This window comes from Battus philenor, unplaced genomic scaffold, assembly GCF_028537555.1.
Source record: "Battus philenor isolate CCGP_79_NKW_IND1 unplaced genomic scaffold, ilBatPhil1.0.hap1 SCAF_18, whole genome shotgun sequence".
Lineage (NCBI taxonomy): Eukaryota > Metazoa > Arthropoda > Insecta > Lepidoptera > Papilionidae > Battus > Battus philenor.
In genome coordinates, this window is record NW_027181680.1 from 4588510 (window position 1) to 4609827 (window position 21318).

The 21318-nt window shown below is 34.1% G+C and overlaps 3 protein-coding genes across 8 annotated transcripts in view; 1 reads left to right on the forward strand and 2 right to left on the reverse strand.

The window, feature by feature from the left end:
• Positions 1-4456, reverse strand: part of pyd (polychaetoid) — a 162764-nt gene extending 158308 nt beyond the window's left edge. For all 6 annotated transcript variants that reach the window (XM_068763702.1, XM_068763700.1, XM_068763701.1 and 3 more), the window contains exon 1: positions 4165-4456. In XM_068763702.1, the coding sequence (XP_068619803.1) occupies positions 4165-4456 (292 nt within the window). The remainder of the gene's footprint in view (positions 1-4164) is intronic.
• A 2691-nt stretch (positions 4457-7147) lies between these two features.
• Positions 7148-14381, forward strand: Atu (Another transcription unit). The gene is made up of 11 exons (XM_068763445.1): positions 7148-7323; positions 7466-7553; positions 7819-8520; positions 8600-8700; positions 9314-9487; positions 9933-10102; positions 10278-10492; positions 12081-12243; positions 13433-13648; positions 13723-13891; positions 14011-14381. The coding sequence occupies exons 1-11, from the start codon at positions 7293-7295 to the stop codon at positions 14190-14192; spliced, it is 2211 nt and encodes a 736-aa protein (XP_068619546.1). The 5' UTR covers positions 7148-7292; the 3' UTR covers positions 14193-14381.
• A 1276-nt stretch (positions 14382-15657) lies between these two features.
• LOC137920390 (uncharacterized) lies at positions 15658-20528 on the reverse strand. Its single transcript, XM_068763718.1, has 3 exons — positions 20439-20528; positions 16208-16633; positions 15658-15935 (listed from the first exon to the last, which is right to left on the reverse strand). The coding sequence occupies exons 1-3, from the start codon at positions 20524-20526 to the stop codon at positions 15658-15660; spliced, it is 792 nt and encodes a 263-aa protein (XP_068619819.1). The 5' UTR covers positions 20527-20528.
• Positions 20529-21318: the final 790 nt, after the last annotated feature.

The following is a 21318-nucleotide window of genomic DNA, read 5'->3' on the forward strand; positions in this document are numbered from 1 at the left end:
TTTAAATCTAAAACTTTAGGTAAATCCTATTATAGCATTCGAGGTTTTAGTTGATCGAACTGTGTAAAACTTGGTTTGTTGACTGATTTGAATGTTTGATATTATAATGTATACATTAAACATTGTTAAATTTCATTTAAAAGAGCAATTATTAAGTTTTTTTTTTCAATTATTGAGCTCTTAGATTTGCTAAGCATTGTGCAGCATTCCGAACCGTAATAACTACTTTTAATGTTAAAATAATTGATAATTCATTCGTGTACTGTGTCAAATTAAAAAAATTCTAAATTTGAATACTTACAATCAATTTAGTGCAGAAATATCCGAGTTGAACCTTTTTAGAGATTTTGGACACGCTTTCAACGTAAGATTCTTTAAGCATTTATAGTAAATTATTCGCTATTGTTTCGTAACGAAAGTATAAAATAATGCCTTTAATTAATTTAACTATAGTTTATTTGTGTCTTATTATATAATAAGACACGAATAAATTATATTTAAAAAGTAGAAAAACAATAATAATATTATTATTGTTTTTCTGCTTATATCTAAACGTAATAAGTGAATAACACTTATAACGTTTAGATATAAGCTAGCACTATTATGGCCAGGGCTGAGAACACCTACAATAGACAAACTTATTTCAATTTGTACTATGGTATACGAAACTAACATAAACTTATTTATATTTGTTTTTTTGTTGAAGTGCGTAATAAAAAAAAATATAACGTGGTGATTAGCATAATTATAGACACGACTATAGCTAAACCAGTAGCCATTCTTAAAAGTTTTTTTTACCAAAAAATACTATAATAAAACAAGTGACGCAAACGTCTGAACTATTTAACATTAAAGTAACTATGTACTCAAGTTGTTTTCGTAATAACTTATCTATTATTCGCAACATAGAGTTGTCAAAGGAATTGTAGGTACAACTTTTTTTTTAATTTGTCGACGTCACACAGGTCGACGACCTGCCATGCCGATTACCACGCCGAGCACTATGTTATTGTTCCAAGAAACTAATAACTCATGTGGCACTTTATTCGGTTAGCGAAAACGACATTTATTTTGTTATGGTTCAAACTATGTTTACAAGTTCTTAACAACGGCCTTCCTTAGATAAGCTGTTCTCTGCTCGTCGGCCCAATCTCAAATAACGAAAGCGAAGAAATTTGCGTACTTTAACTACTGTTTCTTCCTTATTTTTTATTTATGTCTAACACTCTATTTATTTATGTCTAACACTTCTTCCTACTTAACCCTATACTTGGAATTCTTTGATTCAAAACATGAGAGAAATTTAGGGTCGCCAAATTATCTTTCACTGCTTTGTCCATCTCAAATTCTTTTCCTATCCAAAGCGTTCTACCTGAAATGTGGAACCTTATTGGCGGAGAATCCTCGTCCCAAATTACGAATTATATATCTAATACTACGTATGATTTATATTTAACTAGATAATAAGTAATATTAACCATGTATATACAATATAGTATAATGTAATTACATTTTTATTTTAATTACATCTTTCAACAAGTTATACCTTGGGTTTACTGATAGAATAATGACTTAAGTATCAGTAAGGTCTAGTAAATAAAGAAAAAAATCCGCCAAAAAAACCCACAGGTAATATAGCAACATGCGAAATGAATAAAGATGGAGCATTTGAGGCCCCTTTTCGGCCGCTGTTTCACAGTTTTTATAAAAAAATCATTGTAATATTTTTCAGGATGGTCACAGTTGCTCTATTGCCATTTACAGCTTTCTTAGCGATGAGGTATATGACAGTTAGCATTAACCCGTTATTGATAACAAAGCTATACTAGAGACATATTACTTTATTACCGGATAAGGGGGCGGCCGAGCTCTTGGGTGGCTTAGACCGGCGTTTCGTGGAGTGACCTGGAAGGGTATTTAAGACCTCGTCTAGGTTTGTAACTCAAAACATGTTTGGCGTTCCGACTCAAGAACGCTCGGACGCTGAACTTGACGCTCGACTTGCATGTTTGGCCATCAATTAGTTGCTATTGTCTGGCTTACATTAACACCACTTTGGACGGCGTTAAGGCTGAGAGAAGTAGTGGCGGCTGAAACATCAGCAATTGTAACAATGTTATTTTGTTTTTTTTTGTCACAGACAAATGATGTTTGATTTGACGCCTCTGAGAAAGCCGCCAACCGCCTTCTGCACGTCAAATCCAGAGAAACTGTAGACTTCAACAGTAGTTCAATAGTAGTTTAAAAAAAGTATCGTCAAAAGAACTGATAATTTGAAATAAAAGTAAATTTAATTTTGTTATTGTTATAAATTATAGGCGAAGCGCAAACTTTCGTTGAATTATTATTATATTATTTCCACGAGCAAATTAGATTTATTTCATATGTAATTAAATAGACGTTTGTACATTCAACACCGCCAAAGCTCTTCCGACGTAAGCGTATAATTTAGTGAATACACTAATTAAAGTGATTAAATTTTATAGGTTCCGCTGTACTACCGGTAATGCCTAGAGATTAGTAACTAGTTTATACTGCGTCTCACATTCTCCTATCAATTATTTAAATACTATAATACAGGTTTGACACAAATTTCAGTTTTAGTTAAAATGGGAACCGATTAAGCCAAGGTTTGTTATCTAAAGCGCCCTGGTATTGGATTAATAAACGCGTTTTAAACGACAGCACACACCGTGCTCCTCTATCACAGGCCCTCGCTCCTGGTTACTCTACGGAACCCATAGCATCTGTCCCTCGACCAGCAATCTTCCGATTCTAATAAATCGGTAATACGGTGGTATGAAGTAACTTCAACTTTGTTAAAAAACGAAAAAAAGTTCAACTTTGCTAATAAAACGTGGTGTAGACTAAGTGTCATCTGCACCCTGCTTCCTTCTTCCTTTTTTTTTATAAAGATTATGTTGCATCGGTGGTAAAAAGGCCTTGGGCTTTTGATTATCTATAGGAATCAGTCACTCCAATTCCTATAAGTGAACGAAGAACTCACTGGCATCCTAATTCTATGAAATGCCCAAAATAACGCCCTCAGCAGAGCTACTAGAGAAAATCCTGGGGTTTAATTTTAATAAGAAATTTTCAACGCGATGCTATCGTGGCATGGCCTTCTGTCGAGAAAAAAATATATATATACTGGTTAACCAGAAGAACATAAGTTTAAACGTTCGTTTCAAACTAATTAGTTAAGATATATACAAAAATGTTTACCAGGTATAAGATATATCTTGTTTTATTTAGTAGACAATAACAAGGATTCAAAATTATATCCCTCGTCAAACCAAGATTCAATTCAAATGCTATGTGAACTATGTACAAAGACAAATAGTGTAAATGTATGCAATGTAAATGTAAATAAGATTGCAGCTTTACAAGATAGAGTTGAGATTCAAAAAGTCACGTCATTTGAATCTTTCATACTTAAAATTAAATTAATACGATATAGGTACATAAAATGTTACTAATAATTTTTCTTAACGAACTAAGTCAAGGCAAATGTTTAAAAGTATTATATTTTGTTGATTGAAGTGTGCAGTAATTAAATTTAATCATATAATTTATATGAAGTCATTAAATTATTGAATTTATTTTTATTTTTCCGTGTTTCTAGCCTAATGTCACATAAGTACATATACGACTAGGGCATAAAAGTGGTAGGTATACAACGTAATTGATTTCAGTGACAGTGCCATTAAAGTGGGGTCAATTTACCAGCTAACCCGCATAGATTTTATGACCTTTTATTTTTTTATGTACTACAATTGCGCTTAATTTTAAACCCAAATTCATAAGTAGTAAAGTCGGATTACGTTTGCGAAGGAATCTAATGTTTACCTTCTGTCCAGTTCTCCCCTTCTTTTGGACAATCGTCATGCAATTTTTCAATCAAACTATTACCGCGATGGAAACATTCGTGTCTCCTTACAATTATACACCATATAAAAGGAAGCAAAAACTTATAGAAATTCGTTACGGACATTTTGAGAATAATTGATAACTATTAATGATTATTTAAAAATATTACAATTCTACTTATAAATATATGGGGTAAATAATGATTAAAAATGTACATGAATTGTATGCAACTAAATTCAATGTTAAAGCTTGTATATACACAACATTACTGTTTTTATATAAAGTTTGGCTAACCATTAATTATGTATCGCTGTCTGTCGTTCATAAGCTCCTTCGACAACTTTGGACATTCCTTATTTAAAATCGCGCACAATTCTTGCAACTTTCCACTACTTTGTTTACTAACAACTTCTATGAAATAATTACACTTATCGGCATCCACCGCACTCGTTATCAACTCAAGATCATTGAGACTAAATAAACCCTTTTTCACAAGTACATCTAATAAGTTCGTGTCGCACAATTCACGAAGTAGCGTAGGTTTGTGCTGCGCGAGACCGGCACACACGTCCGCGACCGCAGCCATCGTTGAACTAACGAGCTGGCAAAGGAAAAAATGGTCGCATGGCGGCCATTGACGGCCCATTCAAACTCGGGACAGATGCAGCGAATGCGACAGTGTCGGTATGTTTATGTGTTTGGCGCTCTAAACAGAAATCACGTTGCACCTTTAGGGTTCCCTTAGAAAAAGATCTATACCATTTTAGCATAAGAGTATAAATTGTAATCATACAGGTGTTCCATAATGAATAATCCTGGAGTGCTTACTATAAAAAAACACCTACTTTTTTATCGACCTTACTGTACTTTCATCTACCTATATACCACGACCGCTAATAATGAAATTAGTTGCGTTTTTGGGGTTATATTATTACTCAGAGACATTCTTATAGAAATACAGTAAATTTTATTCTATTGTAATTTTATAAAAATAAATAAACTACAAATTTTAACCTGAAATCTGATAAAAAATTTTGTTTTTAACAAATTTTGAAGGCGTTTGGTGAAAAATACATGTATGAAAATCTTAGAGACCAACTATGACAAAAATATGAACAGTTATTTACCGTAAATAGTGTGGTAATTAATATTATTCAGGCAACTAGTCTTAAAAAGTATCGTAAGTAGCACCGTTCAGTTATTTGTTAAGTAGCCTCCTGGCCATGCCTTCGTAATCGGCCAAGCTTGAAAAAATCTAGGGTATTTAAGTTCGAGGATCGTCGAGGCCACGAAATGGGACTTAAACGACTAATTCATTCATACATGGCATTTAAATACTAATGGACGTTTTCAGCATAGTATGCAGAATAGCAATGACTTAGTAGCAAGTAGAATGCTCCACATTTTAGGCACTTGTTCATTAAATTTTTCAGATGATTGTTTCCAGGCGATTTAATCAAATCAATTTTTCGTTTAAAATATCAGCTATTAAATACCGATTCATAAGTAGGGCTTATATCAGAGTTGGTAGCAAACAATTAGAACATCTGCTATAAAATAAAGATTTATTATTATTATTTACAATTATTGTATAATATTATTAGAAATTAAATTTCGTATCTTAGGCACTGACAGGAATTTTTTTGGACGCTTGATAACTACGCTCTTGGATTATTCATTACTTGCGGAACATCCTGTATAAAAGTTATTTAAATAAGAAAACATTATATCTTCTCGGCAAATTATATAAGTATTTATTTTTAACGACAATCTGCTAATACTGTACTATACCGTTCTGACAAAAAGTAAAAAAATAATCTATTTACTAAAAATTTTAAAAATTACCGTACATACAGAATCTCTTTTATGTACACTCTAAAAAATAAAATAACATAAATATTAGCAAAAAGGTTTTCCTAGACAAAAAGAATATTCAACTTCAATATGAGAGCTGTGAATTCTTTTCGTAAATATTTATTCGCCTGCGGGGATCGAGCTCGACTCGGCTTCTTATCCAAATTTTTATTTCATGTGGAAAACATGTTTGCTCAAAAATGTATTTAGATAAAGCACGCTAGAAAGCCTGTTACCGTAGAAATAGGGCTACTTTTGACTAAAATTAAAAATTAGGTTACTCAAGTTCTACCTAGAGCCAGGTATATTGAGTTTGTCTCTGACCACCTACCTACTGTCTGTGGATCTAGCTTCTAGGCTTAAGGCTTAAGCGAACACAAATTTGTTAGTAATTGCGATTCTACTTAATGATTACAAATAGTCTGCATAATATAAGTATATTCCCATCCGTGCACCATTCAAAACAGCTAAAAAATTATTTTCAAATGTATCCTGCTGCCTGAATTAGGCGTCCGGGGATATTTTCAGATACTCAGCTACCTAACTTCTCGTAATATTCTATATGCATAAACACAAAGAAATATACCCTAGTAGACAAATTAGCTAACGAAATATCTATTTGTATTTTTAACGCTTTCTTGTCCGCATTTGACTATTAATAGGCCTAAAGTATTTGGATGAAAAAGGTGATCAAAGATGAAGAACGCAGACTCAGTAGGTACCTATTCACTCTGACCATATAGAGTTTAGGGTAATAAATCTCGAGAAACAAAGAAGTCGGTAGATCGTATCATGCCCTGCCTGACCGGATCAGAAACGTTAAGTCGAAACACACAGTCCACAGTGTAAAGGTGGTAGTGAACCGAATTCTTACGTTTTTTAGAGATATGGATATGGTTGTCAAGTTCCGCAGCGCATTACCCAAAATGAATCTTGTAAAAAAATTACAGATTTACTACTCGTTACTCTTTCGTCTCAACCGACTCTGCCAAGTGTGTTGTAGGTTTTTGACAGGCGAGCAGAGCTGCTACGCAGCATGCGCACAGAGCAACTTAGTTATTAATCGTATGACTTGTTAGATGTTATTAAAATTGTATTACTATTTGTATTTTTAACAAAGATGCTTCGGGTATAGAGTTTCTTCGATATTAAACAGTAAAGCTCTTACTTCATTCATCATCAACGAATCCCCTTTTACCGCACATACTCAATCATTTTAAAACATGATTGGTAGTTAGAAATACTTTTTAGGAAAATATTTTTTTAAAAGAAATATTTTACCTGCTTCATAAATAGACGTTATTATTTAATATGCATATTTTTATTTGTTTGTGTTATAAAGAGTTTAATTTTTTATGTTTTAAGTTTCTTTTTGTGTATATTTAATCTGGTCACACTGTAAAATACTGCACGTCGCGCACAGAGTAAAAATGTCTTGTTCTTGTTTTCGTGTTCGTATTTTCAAATAAGTTTTAATCACGATATATTGAATTTCTTTGTGGTTGTAATATATTGTATCACGTACATATTACTAATGAGAAAATAAGTGGTTACTCAAAGCTTCCAGTATGTCGCCTAAAACAAAAAATATTACAGAAGGTACGATCCAGAAGCCCTTTATATTTAAGTTCTTAAAAGATTTAGCTAGTAACTCCCATTTAAACTCTTAATAGAAATAATGTTTGATCTCTTTGTTTAACATTCTGATTTATATAATAGGAGTGACATATCTGTTTTATAGACACGGATTCTGGGTCGGACTCTGATAGCGGTTCCAGTGGAAGTCGTAGCAAAAGTCCTAGCCCCGGCAAAGAAGGAAGTCAATCTCGGTATAATATTATTTAAATTATTAAATGAAATTAACAATTTATTTCAGTTTTCTATGCTATTTTTTTATCCAAAATTAATGTAGACGGAATGTTGTTTAAAGTATTTAACTTAGTTTGTTCTCTAGATATCTTGTTTTTTATTTCAAATTTACAACTAAATACAGGATCTCTGATGCTAAAATATGTAATGCTTACAATACCCTCAGTCAGAGAAATTCAGTCATCATCAGAGTCATTGAAAACTATATTGTGAAGTAATTTTCAGGTCAGTATCACGCAGTCCAGCAAGATCCGGTAGTGAATCTCCAAAGTCCAACAACTCAGGACGCTCTAGAAAATCTTCAAATGCATCCAATGCTTCTCGCAGCAAATCAAACTCTCCTGTTGGTTCCAACAGATCGCGATCAGGATCTCCTCGCAGTAATAAATCTGGCTCATCTACTCCAAAATCACACGCCTCTAGTCCGAGTCTAAAAGATAGAACATCAAAGTCACGCTCTAGAAGTGGATCACGTAGATCTAGATCTGGATCGGGCAGTGGAAGGTCTAGATCGGGAAGTGCCAATTCACGTTCTCCTAGCCCTAAATCTGGTGCACAGAGTCCTAAATCTAGATCACAGAGCCCTAAATCTCGTTCACAGAGCCCTAAATCTAGATCACAGAGCCCTAAATCTCGTTCACAGAGCCCTAAGTCGAGATCACAGAGTCCTAAATCAAGATCACAAAGCCCGAAAACTAGATCACATTCATCAAAATCTAGGTCAAATAGCCCAAAATCTCATGGCGGTAAAAGTCGATCAAGATCTATTAGTGGAAGCCCCAAAAGTAGAAGGTCAAGGTCTGGTAGTGCATCATCTAGGTCTAAGAGTCCAGAACAACGTCCAGATGTGGCAGACAGTAGATCTAACTCACCAAACCTGATGATAGATGATGAACAAGGAAAAGAAAAATCTAGAAGTAGATCTAGGTTAGTAACTCTCATTATTACTAAATAGTATGACAGTTTTATATAAATATTATTTTAAAAAGTTATCTGTGAATTTCAGGTCTGGTTCAAGACAATCCAGATCAAGGTCTAAGAGCAAATCAAAATCTAAAAGTCGCTCTAGGTCACGCTCAAAAAGCTCTAATGCTTCTGAAGACGGTGGTAAGAGAAATGTTGCAATGATTTTAGTATAGAAATATTTGTTTAAAATTTGACATAGTGAGTGTTTAATATTACATTACTGAAAATGCGTCTATGATAAGAATGATATAATGGAATAAACAAAATATTACCATGGCATAGACATTTCTGGTACACATACTAAATTTGTTTATTTATTTAAACAAAGTTGTTTCATAAAAAACACATTGCTTTGCGGATTACTATATTTTATTAAGAAGGAATATTAAATTACTTTCAATAAATTTAAAATGACCATTTCATTACCATCCATCTACCCATGGTAGCTGATAGATGCCCACTGCAAGGCATAGGTCTCCTCAAAAGACTTCCATTGGTTCACCTATATGGGGGCTTGCCCATGATGCTTCTACAGCCACGTGGTCAGCACATGTACACCTTTTGGCTCCACAAACGATGTGCCCTGCCCACTGATACTTCAGACTATCAATTCTTAAGGGCTTAAGCTTTAAATTTACATAAATTACTGGTTCTTCGATGAATCTCCTCATTTTTGATTCTTATATAAGCATTCAATATTTAGGATAAAATCTTTAGTGTCTTTTAAAATAAAGCTAAATATATATAATATTAGGTGGAAAAAAGAAACGTGCTGTAATATCAGATTCGGATAGTGAAGCAGGAAGTAAAGTTGTTACCAAACGAAAGAAAGACTCGGACAGTGGTTCTGACACAAGCAGTAAACCTAAGAAAAAGACTAAAAAGGTTGTTGATTCTGATAACGAGAACCAAGGAGAAGGTGATACAGGTATGTAATAGTAACAGTCTCCTGTACACTCAGTTTTAAATAATAATTCTTTTTTTATATCACTTATCAAAAGTTTGTGCTTAAATACAAACTTAAATATTTTCCCATCTCTTCATACATCAATGCATAAACAAGCAGGGTGATTGGTTATAGATGTAAAAGCTTTAAAGCTATGATGCCTTTTTCCAATCACCCTGAATAAAGTATACTATCTAAATATGTTACATTAATTTATTTTTTCTATAAGATTGTGACAAGCCATTAACTTGGACTGGAAGTACAGTCTACAGTCATTTTTAATATATGGTTATACAAATTTTGAAAATACTTTTTCTTACTATATTTTCATCTTTTCTTTTTCATTGATTTGCTGCAAATAAATATATACTTCCCTATACATTAAAATAGATAAGAATGAAATACAATTCCAAATAATATTTTGCAGTGACGGCAGATGCATTGTTTGGTGATGCGTCAGACATAAGCACAGAAGACGAAGGCGAGAAGAAAAGGTCAAGCAAATCTAGATCACGATCGAGGTCAAGAAGCCGGAGCGCTGCCAGGTCAGAGGATGAACGAAGATCTGGAGATGAAGCAAGGGCTAGTGGAGATGAGGTATATATGGGCTAGAATATTGTTTGTACCAGTTTTGACAATATTATCAATCTGGAAATGTCACAGGTTACTAATATGATATAGAGTAACAGATTATCTTTAGTTTGTTCAAACATGAACCATTTTGTATAAATATGTGTAAATGTAAAATATATAACTTATTTTATTTCTTTAGGAGAACCGTGAAAAACCAGAAGAAGAAGAAGAGATAGAGGTCCCAGAGACTCGTATTGATGTGGACATGCCGAAGATCTGGACGGAGCTTGGAAAAGAATTGCACTTTGTCAAGCTTCCCAATTTCCTGTCAGTAGAAACTAGGCCTTATGATCCCAGCACATATGAAGATGAGATTGATGAAGAAGAGACACTTGATGAGGAAGGTCGTGCCAGGTATGTTTTTTTAGATTTTCTTGTTTTAAGTGTAATAAATAGTAATAATAAGTCAATAGTTTTTCTTCTCGTTCTCATTATTTTGGAATTAGTTGATGGACTATGCCCAGACTGATAATGGCAGGTAAGATTGGAATTATCTCTGTATATAATTGATGCTTTCAAAGCCCAAATTTTTTCTTGCCTGCATAGAGGATTGATTACGATGACATTCTAGTCTAGCTTTATACTTCTTGCTGCCGGCGTTAAATTCCTCCTGCACACTTTTCATCTTCAAGTGCTCATGCAAGTCCAATATTTTTAAAAACCACTGCACATTGGACACTTTCTTGAGAATAAGTTAGTTAGTAGAATAAGTTCTGGGTCTGTATTTTGGCTAAGATGGAGTTATAGGCTGAGCAGCAGATTATAATGAAAGTAATTGAGGAAGCCTGTTACACAGAGGGATCCAAGACCTGGCACAAAGCACTTCTAACAATTCAATTAATTGATTACTGTTACTAACAATTTAAACATATGTAAACAATTTGTTGGAATGAAAAGGCTTTATTATTATCATTCTTAATTATAAAAAAAAATATAATTTTAGTTAATAAATTTTTGAGGTTAGTATTGTGAGATACTTTCCAATTTATTTATGTAGTCTATCATTTTACTTGCTGTGTGTGTCATTTTATTTACTATGTGACTTGCCCATTACCATTAAGGTTTCAGTGTTTCGTTTACAACATTTGAAAGTTTTAAATGTGTTAGAAGTCTATTATTTAACCATCAGATAACTAATTAATTGTATATTTAAATATAGATAGCTTACACTACATTTTAAACTTTACCCTTTAATCAATGTTGATAATCTATGAGTTGCAGTATCACCTAGTTTTGTTTACTTTTTGCACGAGTTTTTGAAATAAATGTAATGATAATGCTACAACTGTAGGGTTTTTTGTTTTTGAACTGGGTTGAGGTGGCAGGGTTTAGATGGCGCCTAGCTTAACACCTCTTTTAAAGTAGCGAAGCTCGAGGGCTTCCATTTGGACCACTACTAATTACTATTTCACAGTTTTGGCAGGCCGCCGAGTTCTCAGATCCCTTCGGCTGACTTACCATAGAGTAACTAGGCCCAAGGGTCGCCAATAGGGGACCTCGGCTTAGGCTGTCACTCGAAGATAACACTCGCCTAGCATCCGTCACAGGAGCACCCGAGAGGACCCAATCTTAACTTAGTTGGTTGGCTATTGCATGGCTAATATACACTACTACCACTTTAAAAATTGTTAGTGCTGGCAGAAGAAGTGATAGAAGAAACTTCAGCTTCTTCATGCTTGATGTTTCTATCTAGTATGATCAACGGTTGGTGTCCCCTGTGATATAACGATGTGCAATATACGTGACTTATCTAATTGTAAATGCGTCGTCCAGAAACTATAGTACTTGTCACAGCCTCAGGATGGTGCAATGATTGAATGTACTATTCTATTTGTTATAACATTTTTTTTTCAATTTGCATTCTTAACTTACATCAAACGAGACCTGCAATCAATTTCAGTCACAGTTTATTTATAAAAAAAAAAATATTCCGTTTTTGCAGGTTAAAATTAAAAGTAGAGAATACAATACGTTGGCGAACAGTGTTTGATAAAGAAGGCAATGCTGTAAAGGAATCCAATGCACGGATGGTCAAGTGGTCTGATGGCAGCATGTCTCTACACCTTGGCTCCGAAATATTTGATGTCTACAAACAGCCATTGCATGTAAGTTATAATTTTATTTACCTCAAATGGAATGTTAAAAACAATAGTAAAGAAATTTTAAAACAAATATTTGTAACAAGTAAATACAAACATGTTTCCTATATTTTGTTTTTGGACACCAAAAACAAAATATGGGAAATAGCTTGAAAAAACAATAATTTGAAAACAATTAAGACTCCTTTGATTAACATATCAAATTTACTTCCTAGGAATCATCTATACACAAAGACTAAATGAAATCACTTACACCAATTGACGTAAATGTCGTTTTTGTTACACTACTTTAGTTAGAAGTCTTATTTCACTTCTCAATACTTATTTTATAACTTTAATTTAAAACCTTAAAAAATATAGTGGCAGATATGATAAATATTAAAAATAAACATAAACTCTTAACGCTTAAATTTTGCCTTTGTATGCATATATAATAAAGTTCCACAAGATATCTTAGCAAGGGTGAGCAACCTTTTTACTCAACAGGTCAATTTAAATTTTAAAATTGTTTGGCGGGTCGCGCATAAAGTGTCACTTAATAATAAGCTAAAAACTACATTTATAAAAAACAATGAAATTTTAAAAATGAAAATAAAAAAGCAAAGTTTTTATTCACCAAATTAAATAGAAAATTGCACAGACTCGTCTCGTTCGTATTGCATATTTGAAAAAGTCGCTGTGTGTATAACTCGTCACAAACAGTTTCGGTTTAGTAGTACTACCATTTTAATTAATTTAATTATATAATTATGTATAGAGGGGAGAAGAAATAAATTTAGTTTTCGAAATGCTTGGAGTGTTGCATAAACATGTTAAAAGGACCGCATGTTTCTCATCCGTGCTTAGATCTTTTTCTTAGACATTTTAAATCTGAATTTAAGAGTATATCATTAAATAATACTTATTGTAGCATACAAGAGTGTTTGTTGATCAAAATGTATGGAACTTGGTTTGTTGACTCATTTACATGGCTGTCATTATAACGTACATTAAAAATTGTTTAATTTCATTTAAAAGAGCCAGAGTTTCTGGCCGGCACTTCTCAGCAGATTTACATTTTGATATGGTGGTAACTTACTACTTATAATATTAAAATAATTGACGATTCCAAATTGCATGTAAATGCCTACTTGAATAAAGACGTTTTGAAATTGAATTTGTATGTATTAGAACTTTAATACAATTTTGTTTGCAGGGCGACCACAATCACCTGTTCGTCCGCCAAGGTACTGGTCTGCAAGGACAGGCTGTGTTCCGCACCAAGTTGTCCTTCCGACCACACTCCACCGAGTCCTTCACTCACAGAAAGATGACCCTCTCACTCGCGGACCGCTCCACTAAAACCTCCGCTATCAAAATCCTGTCGCAAGTGGGAGCAGACCCTGACGCTGATAGGAAATATCAACTTAAGGTGTGTAGCTGTACATCTTTCCAGGTAAATTCTGTGCTGTTCGTGAACTATCACACGTATTATTCATTATACAGAAAGAGGAGATGGAATTGCGTGCGGCGATGCGGTCTCGTGCGTCGACGCGCCGCTCGCGGCGCGGTGGCGGCAGCGGCAGCGGACGAGGCGCGGCTCGCGACGACTCGGACGACGAGGGCGGCGTCTCGCTTGCCGCTATTAAGAACAAATACAAAGCCGGACAGAAAGGTGACTACCCTTATATGCATGTATAGATTAAGGATGATGACTTTAATATCGATTCATAGAAAATTAAAATATATAAAGATGTCACTTGCGTCTATTTAACAATAAATTAATAATTTCAGCGACAACCGGAGCAGCAATATACTCCTCAGAGTCTGATGGCTCGGACGTGGAAACGCGACGGGCGCGGCGTCTGGATCGCGCGAAAGCGCTCAAGGACTCAGACTCTGAGGGCAGTGAGGGGAATGCAGCCTCTCCACAGCAGAGCCAAAGCGGCAGCGCCTCTGGCAGTGGCAGCGAATGAGAGGGCTCAATAAACTAACTTTCAAACCCTAAGTTCGCTGCCAGCCAGTATTAGCACCTGTGAAGTTATATTATTGGTGTCTCCTAAATATGACCTGTCATTCATGTCTAATGTTATACTGCAATATATGTTACTTACTCAGAATATTGTAAATATTTGTAATTGTTTGACATGTCAATACGAAAAATTAGTGTTGATAATTAATAAAAATTTAAATTAATAATAGTCTACTTATTTATGCCCCTTTAAATTGAGGTAAATATCTATCAGTCTTCGCTATACTTTCTGGAATATTAGTATTTTACTCCCGCAAGCCGGCGACGTGATATGGTTCATAAATTTAGTTAAGGAGTCTTAAAATAATTGAAGATTTAATCGCCGCTGTGGTATCTTCTTAATTAGAAGCTAAGACACCTACCACTAATCGTTAATACAGATAAAATATAGAGTAAGACATTACAAATTGTTCGAAACTTGGTTTGCAAAGTTACTTTGGCCTTAATTTTGCTGACTGCTAGAATCTATCATGTGCCTTCATTCGAGACACAGAATTTCGTAACCATTAACATCACTGCATACAAAAAAACATCGTCAATGAATATAAATAACAAAAAAGACTTGGCAATATATTATAGATGAAATGTCCATAATGCGCGATAAAAGAAGGCCACCTTTATCCGTTACTAAATAGCCGGGGCAAAATGTGAGAACTTTAATCGAAACCGTTCTTAAATACGCAAGTCGCATTGCTCGGACTGCACGCATACTGAGACTGAGTGTCCGCATAAGTAAAGCGCGCCCAAGTGTTACAACTGTGCCCCTCGTAAAATTAAGTTTAACACCGCGGACTGCATTGCACATAAGCCTTCTTCCCCATCCTGTCCAATAGTTACTATCGTGAAGAGACGAGTGACTTCCAGGATCGATTGTGGATAAACGCACCTCTATCAAAGCAATCCAGTGTAATTGAGACCGCTGTAAAGGAGCGCTCCTGGAATTCACTCGCTTCTTTGTGGCCGGCGAGTATCCCATTGCTTTAGTGTCCGAGCCATATGTAGGCTCAGCTAACTTTGTTAATAACATCCCAGACCAAAAAATCTTCCAATTCCCTACTCCTACAGGCAGAGTCAAAGCATGTATATTCATAAAAGAAGGAACGCTGTGTCCTAATCCTTTAGGACTGACACAGTACTCGACAGGCAACTTATCGGTCGTGAGACTCGATTACGGACCGACAAAACTCTACGTCGCGTCAGCTTATGTCGAACCAGGCCAAGACGACTTAGGGACACTCGACCGATTAGACTACTTTCTCGGCAGCATCGGAGATTCTTGCTGCGTCGTTGGTGGCGACTTTAACGGATGGCATCCATATTGGGCAGCGCGAGAGCGAACGCTCGCGGACACATGATTACTGCACACCCTTAAAAAACAGGAATACAGATTAAACTAAGAGATGTCGTTGTTATAAATTTTTATTATTAACTTCCAAAAAAACTGTAGCTTTATATACAATTTTGCCGACACCGATGATAGTCCACACACCAGCATCATCAGCGGTGATGTTAGGCAAGCGGTACCCGCAGTCCGTTGTCCCCCCGTCGCGTTCATACATTCGGTCGCCCGCCGACCGCGGCGACCTCAACTCGCAGCTCTCTAGATATTCAATCGGGTACGCAAATCTCAATTTAAACGTGCTCCCCTTGTTTAATTTTGGATACAACGGCTGTGCTGGAACATTTTCTAAAAAAATGAATAAAAATGAGATCATTGATTGACTTTAAAGTACCTTTAGACTTTTAGACACATTATGCATATTACTTAAAAATCAGCGGATCGAAGCAATAATTACAACCATATAAAAAATCTAAATTTCATAATAATAAATACTGTTTGGTAGTTGGAATGTACACCTTATCTTATGCCTCTACAAAAATTAAGCTAGAATATTACCGAGTATCCCGAGGTTTTTATACAAAAGCCGAACATTATGACGCTGACTTTAATTTCCTCACCTACTATTTCAACACTAATGACTTGGAACATTTCAACAACGTCCCCTTTGAGGTCTGTATAATATAGACTGAGGATCCAATTGCCATAATCGTCTTCAGCGAAAGGCCCCATCATGAATTCCAAAGCGTCCATACTCCATTGATTCTCCTCCATAATATCATTTGTATTATTAGTTGTCCAATATTGATCCGTACTAAAAAGTCTATAATTCTCATCTTTAAAAATCAAATTACTGTTATTGATATCATTATTTTTGCGTGATTTCTCGGTCTGATGATCGGAGATGTAAAGCCGAATTATTTCGCCATTTGGCTTGTACAGATAATAAAGTGTACTCTTTTCACGTATCTCAGGTACTCGTACGATTGCAATGTCATTTAGCTTACATTCGATGAGTAGGGGTTGCAGTTCGATTTTCGATTTATCTGAAAATTAAATAAAAATGTAATTAGGAATACTTAACCTAACTATTGCCGTAACAATAGAATGAGCAACCTTTATAACCCTTGTTGTATAAACTAAAGCAGTAACATTTTGTTATCGTCCGGGGGGGGGGGGGTGTCAAAAAGGGGAATTCCACAGAAATAAAAGTATTCATGAATTAACAGACTTCTTCTTCGGACTTAGTCGATACTAACTCAAGACCTACCGACCCTAGGAACAATCCAACATAATCAAACAGATTATAAATTATTAGTCAGTAATTCACCATTTGTTCAACTGTCACATAAGTTTTTATGTAGGTAACCAATGGTTTACTTTGCTGGAATAGGTTGATTTTGGTTTACTTGTTTAAATATATTATTTGTTTAAAACAAAATGATTTGATTATAGAATACAGAGTTGTATGCAGACTCCAAATCGGTATAATTAGAAATCTATGGAAATTTATGTCCAGCTTGAACAAGTAAATTAAATGCAGTACTATAATTAAGAACGAAATATTTATTTTTATATATCCGCACGTCATAAATACAACCCAAATTTAAAGCCTTTTAGATTCCTATACACTGTTTCGTGGATTTCCTAGTCTAGCCCTCGTATTTAGTAACTAAGCCCGAGAGCTCTTTCGCCTCGCCCTCGGTTCGGTCCATGACGTACATTTTTGCTATATTGGGTATTTAAGACCTCACCCTACTTGAGCGGACGCTCCATAAATTCACCATGTGCAAGGGACCCCAAGAGGGGATCGTAGCAGTTCGAACATTAAAGACATTACAAATAACGAACACATTTATTTTTTTCGTTTTCAGGTGCCTTAATGATTAACAAAGGTTGGCTGTATTTTTTTTAATTTCGTCTTATTTTTCGTCGAAACGATTCTGTTTAATCCCCTGATGTTCCTCAGGCTTAACTATCTTTCACCGGACATTTTGTAACCGTGTATAATTATTAATGTACTGTTATAGGAATATAAATATTTGGAAGACAAGGTAACCATCTGATAACGTTTTTATTTTTACCATATTTTTGTGCTAACGAAATAAGAATGTTTGCATAAAAATATTTATTTTCTCAGCCACTTTATCATATATATTCGTAATGTAAACCGCAAACGCTGTTACCGATTATTTTACAATAGTTATTCACAACAATGCCACGAACGTTAATGAAAAATATACCTTACATGTTTCTTAAGTACATAATGAATGTATACATTGCAACTACTTTTTTATATTGTCAATTTATTAAAGCTTTTTAAAACAATGGATTATGAACACTGTGGTTATTACAATTATTATTACTTACACTTTTAAAGCACATAATCCTGCACGGCACCAAACCTGCACGTATACCTGTTATTGGTTATAGGTATATAATCTTTAAAGGAGAAGATATAGCTCATTTGTTGTAAAATAATGTATGGTACATACTAAAATAAATGGTTTCAGAAATAATAAATAAGAAAAGAAAAGTGTTTTCAATATCCACATTACTACATGCTAAAATTAATTATTGTTTACTATCTGTTCATGTAAAGAATATTGTTACATTTTTATAGTCATAAATTTACACATAAAACTTTAAAGCTTTTTGCTGATCAACGAACTGCACATTCGCTCTGTAGGAGAAACATTACGTTAGCGGTGCATCAAAAAAAGAGAAATTCCATAGATATATAATTCTTTATTTACATTGGTATAAATACGGGCGGAGCTCGAATGAATACATACACTTTTACTTCGGATCTCGTGTTGTTGTTATTTCCAAGACCTACTGGCCCTAGGAAGAATCCATTAGATTAGTACAAAGAAAAAAATATATTTTAAAAGCTAACCCCGAGGTCTTCAATGTGAAAAACAAAGTTATAAACAGCCAGTCTGATGCTATCAATCCGCGGCTAGCGCCATCTATTAATGTCTTAACGAACGACATCGCTCCAAACAAATTTGGCGTAGGATAAGTAAAACTGGCGCGCAACTCTAACTAACTCTACTTATATTGGTATTATTTTAATAGAATTAAATTTTGAGTTAAATTTATCAAATACTTAGCGATAAATTCAGCAGATAAATTTCCATAAATTAATTCGTAGGCTAAGCAATAGATAACGCGCTGTTCTTATACATTGAGCAAGCGATATTTAGATTGTATCAACATCCGTCGTTCTCGGAGCCTGATAATAACAAACAGACAAAATGAAAAACATCAGATGCAGGTTCTAGCTTAGATGAGACTCCCGAAATGTAAAACTTTAATCAAATTATTTAAAAAAAAAACAAGTCTATCATTACGAATTGCTTGTGGAAAATTTCCCTCACATGCGCCATAATTTTATACATTGTTACAAAGAGCTCATCCTGTGTTATATTAAAATAATGCCCAATGCAGGATTATTTAACGTCAGTCGAAGAGTAAAGGGTGTTAAAGAAAGTATTCATCGCAATTACAAAGACATTACATCTTGAAGTCCGTGTCGCTCTCTGTGTTCGGGTCATCAGTTTTCGTAGAAGTATATATTTATATGTCTAGTATTTTACTACTAACAAGAACCGTAGAAGTACTTTTGTAATGGGTTTTGTACTATGGAGCCCAAACTTACAAAATAATTCAACTATTATACTGGTTACTCTTATGCATACATCTTATTATCCGACATTTATATAATATTTTAGAACACCATATAGAGAATGTTACATGGCACTAAAGTTTTATTACCAAAGCTAGTGCAAACTTTTCGCAGTTCATGACTGAAAGTCATTTTATTAATTAATAATATAACTTGATTTCCAACAGGTACTTATTTAAAAAAAAACTCATAACTTTGCGAAATGACGTTTTAATTTAATTGTCAAAGTTTTTTGTGACAAAATGTAATTTGACATATACACGATAACAAAATTCTTTCACGTTATCTTAATCAAATAAAAGCTTTTGAATCCCTTAGGACTCAATTAATTTAAGTTTGGCGAATATTATATTTAATAAAAAGGTATCATTAAATGACGTAATTGTTTGCAAACAATTTGTAAGGCACGCGGTTAAAAACACAAACAAGTATTTCTTTCGAATTATATGTTTAAAAATAATAACCTAAAAGCATTTGAAATAGTACAATAATAATATCAAAACATATTTTGTCACATTGTTTAGTTTTTACAGATATTACAATAATGGAAGTAAAATACGATAAGTTATAATAACCTTATAAATATATCGATAGTTACATATCATATATCAGTGCAGTATAAAACATCTTGATATATTATTGAGAGAAAACAAAAAATGTAAATGTTTTTATTTAAAATTTTTACTTTTATCCGGTGACATTGACTACACGTAATATAGTATATATCTCTCTGATATGAGCGCTTTGATTTTACTTTTCCCGAATGACTTTGATTCATATTACCCATTGCACCTTAAACCCGTTTAAAAGCACATTTTCTTATTGTCATTTTAAATATTCAACTTCTTGCTATAAATCTAATAGTAGAACAGTTAGCTAAACTGTTTTATTATCATAAACTCGTGATGAATTATATTTTTATAATTTACCTACTCTGAGAATCGCATTATAGGTTGTGACGCAATCGTAATTAGGTTTTCCGTTTACAATTCGATTAAAACAATTATTCAAGCACATCGACGAATAAAGTCGATAAAATCGCTCCGGTTTTAAATCCAAATACATGCAAAATTGGTTATTATTATCTTTAACGTAGAAGCTATATGATGTATCATATTTTAAGTAGCATGTATAAGTATCGTATGATCGATTTTACTTACTAGTGATTGTTGTAGAACGATTATCCAATGTCACACAACTCGACAACGTAACATTAAGTAAAAGAACTGTAGCGATACGCGAGCGCATGATTTGTTAGTACTTCATCGACTGATAGCGGAAACAGACATGTCGTTAAGAACGACGCCCAACGCCCTGCCAATTGTACAAACATTCGATTATTCTTCAAATTTGGAACACTATATTCGAAATTTAATAAGTAATACCAAGGTGAAGACAGTGATAAGCGCTTGGTCATCATTTAGAGGACTAAGATCAGATTCCTTAGTAAAAAAAAAAGCTTAAAACAGGGTATATATCATGGGCAGCAAAAACCTTTAAAAATTATACACCATTTCCAATTTCCCTCTATAAAGTGACTAATTAGAAATAAGTCTATGTTATTTATGTATGTTAATTACAGTACGCGGTGATAAATATTGCACATCGACCTTTGGAAAGAGACTAATTTCGACTTTACATCGATCGTATCGATAACGCTCTACGAAGCCGAAATTAGACGACTGTCTCTTTCCAAAGGTCGATGTGCAATATTTATCGCCGGGTATTGTATTTTTTCTATTAAAATGCGACAGGCCATTAACTTATGACATAACAAAGTCTGCAGATCCAAATAGTAAACAATTATTAATATTAATACGTTGTAATTTATTGTCTATCGTCTCATGTTAAGTTTTTGCTGTTAGCCTTGCGGATTCTGTAAGCTTCATCGGAAACGAGTTCACGGAACGGAGAGATCCGTGAACTATATACCTGTATTAAAATATATACCTGTATTTATTGGGAAATTTATTTTAACGACCCCATAGCGCCATAGTTTAGCAAAGACAACCGTCAAGTTTGACAGAGACACGGACAATT

Bases quoted from the DNA above. Each gene is read 5' to 3' on its own strand.
- Atu (XM_068763445.1), top strand. From the start codon at position 7,293: ATGTCGCCTAAAACAAAAAATATTACAGAAG. The intron at 7,324-7,465 runs GTACGATCCAGA...TCTGTTTTATAG, and splicing joins AACAAAAAATATTACAGAAG to ACACGGATTCTGGGTCGGAC. The intron at 10,103-10,277 runs GTATATATGGGC...TTATTTCTTTAG, and splicing joins CAAGGGCTAGTGGAGATGAG to GAGAACCGTGAAAAACCAGA.
- LOC137920390 (XM_068763718.1), bottom strand. From the start codon at position 20,526: ATGCGCTCGCGTATCGCTACAGTTCTTTTACTTAATGTTACGTTGTCG. The intron at 16,634-20,438 runs GTAAGTAAAATC...TTTAATTTTCAG, and splicing joins TCGTTCTACAACAATCACTA to ATAAATCGAAAATCGAACTG. The intron at 15,936-16,207 runs GTGAGGAAATTA...TCATTTTTTTAG, and splicing joins CATTAGTGTTGAAATAGTAG to AAAATGTTCCAGCACAGCCG.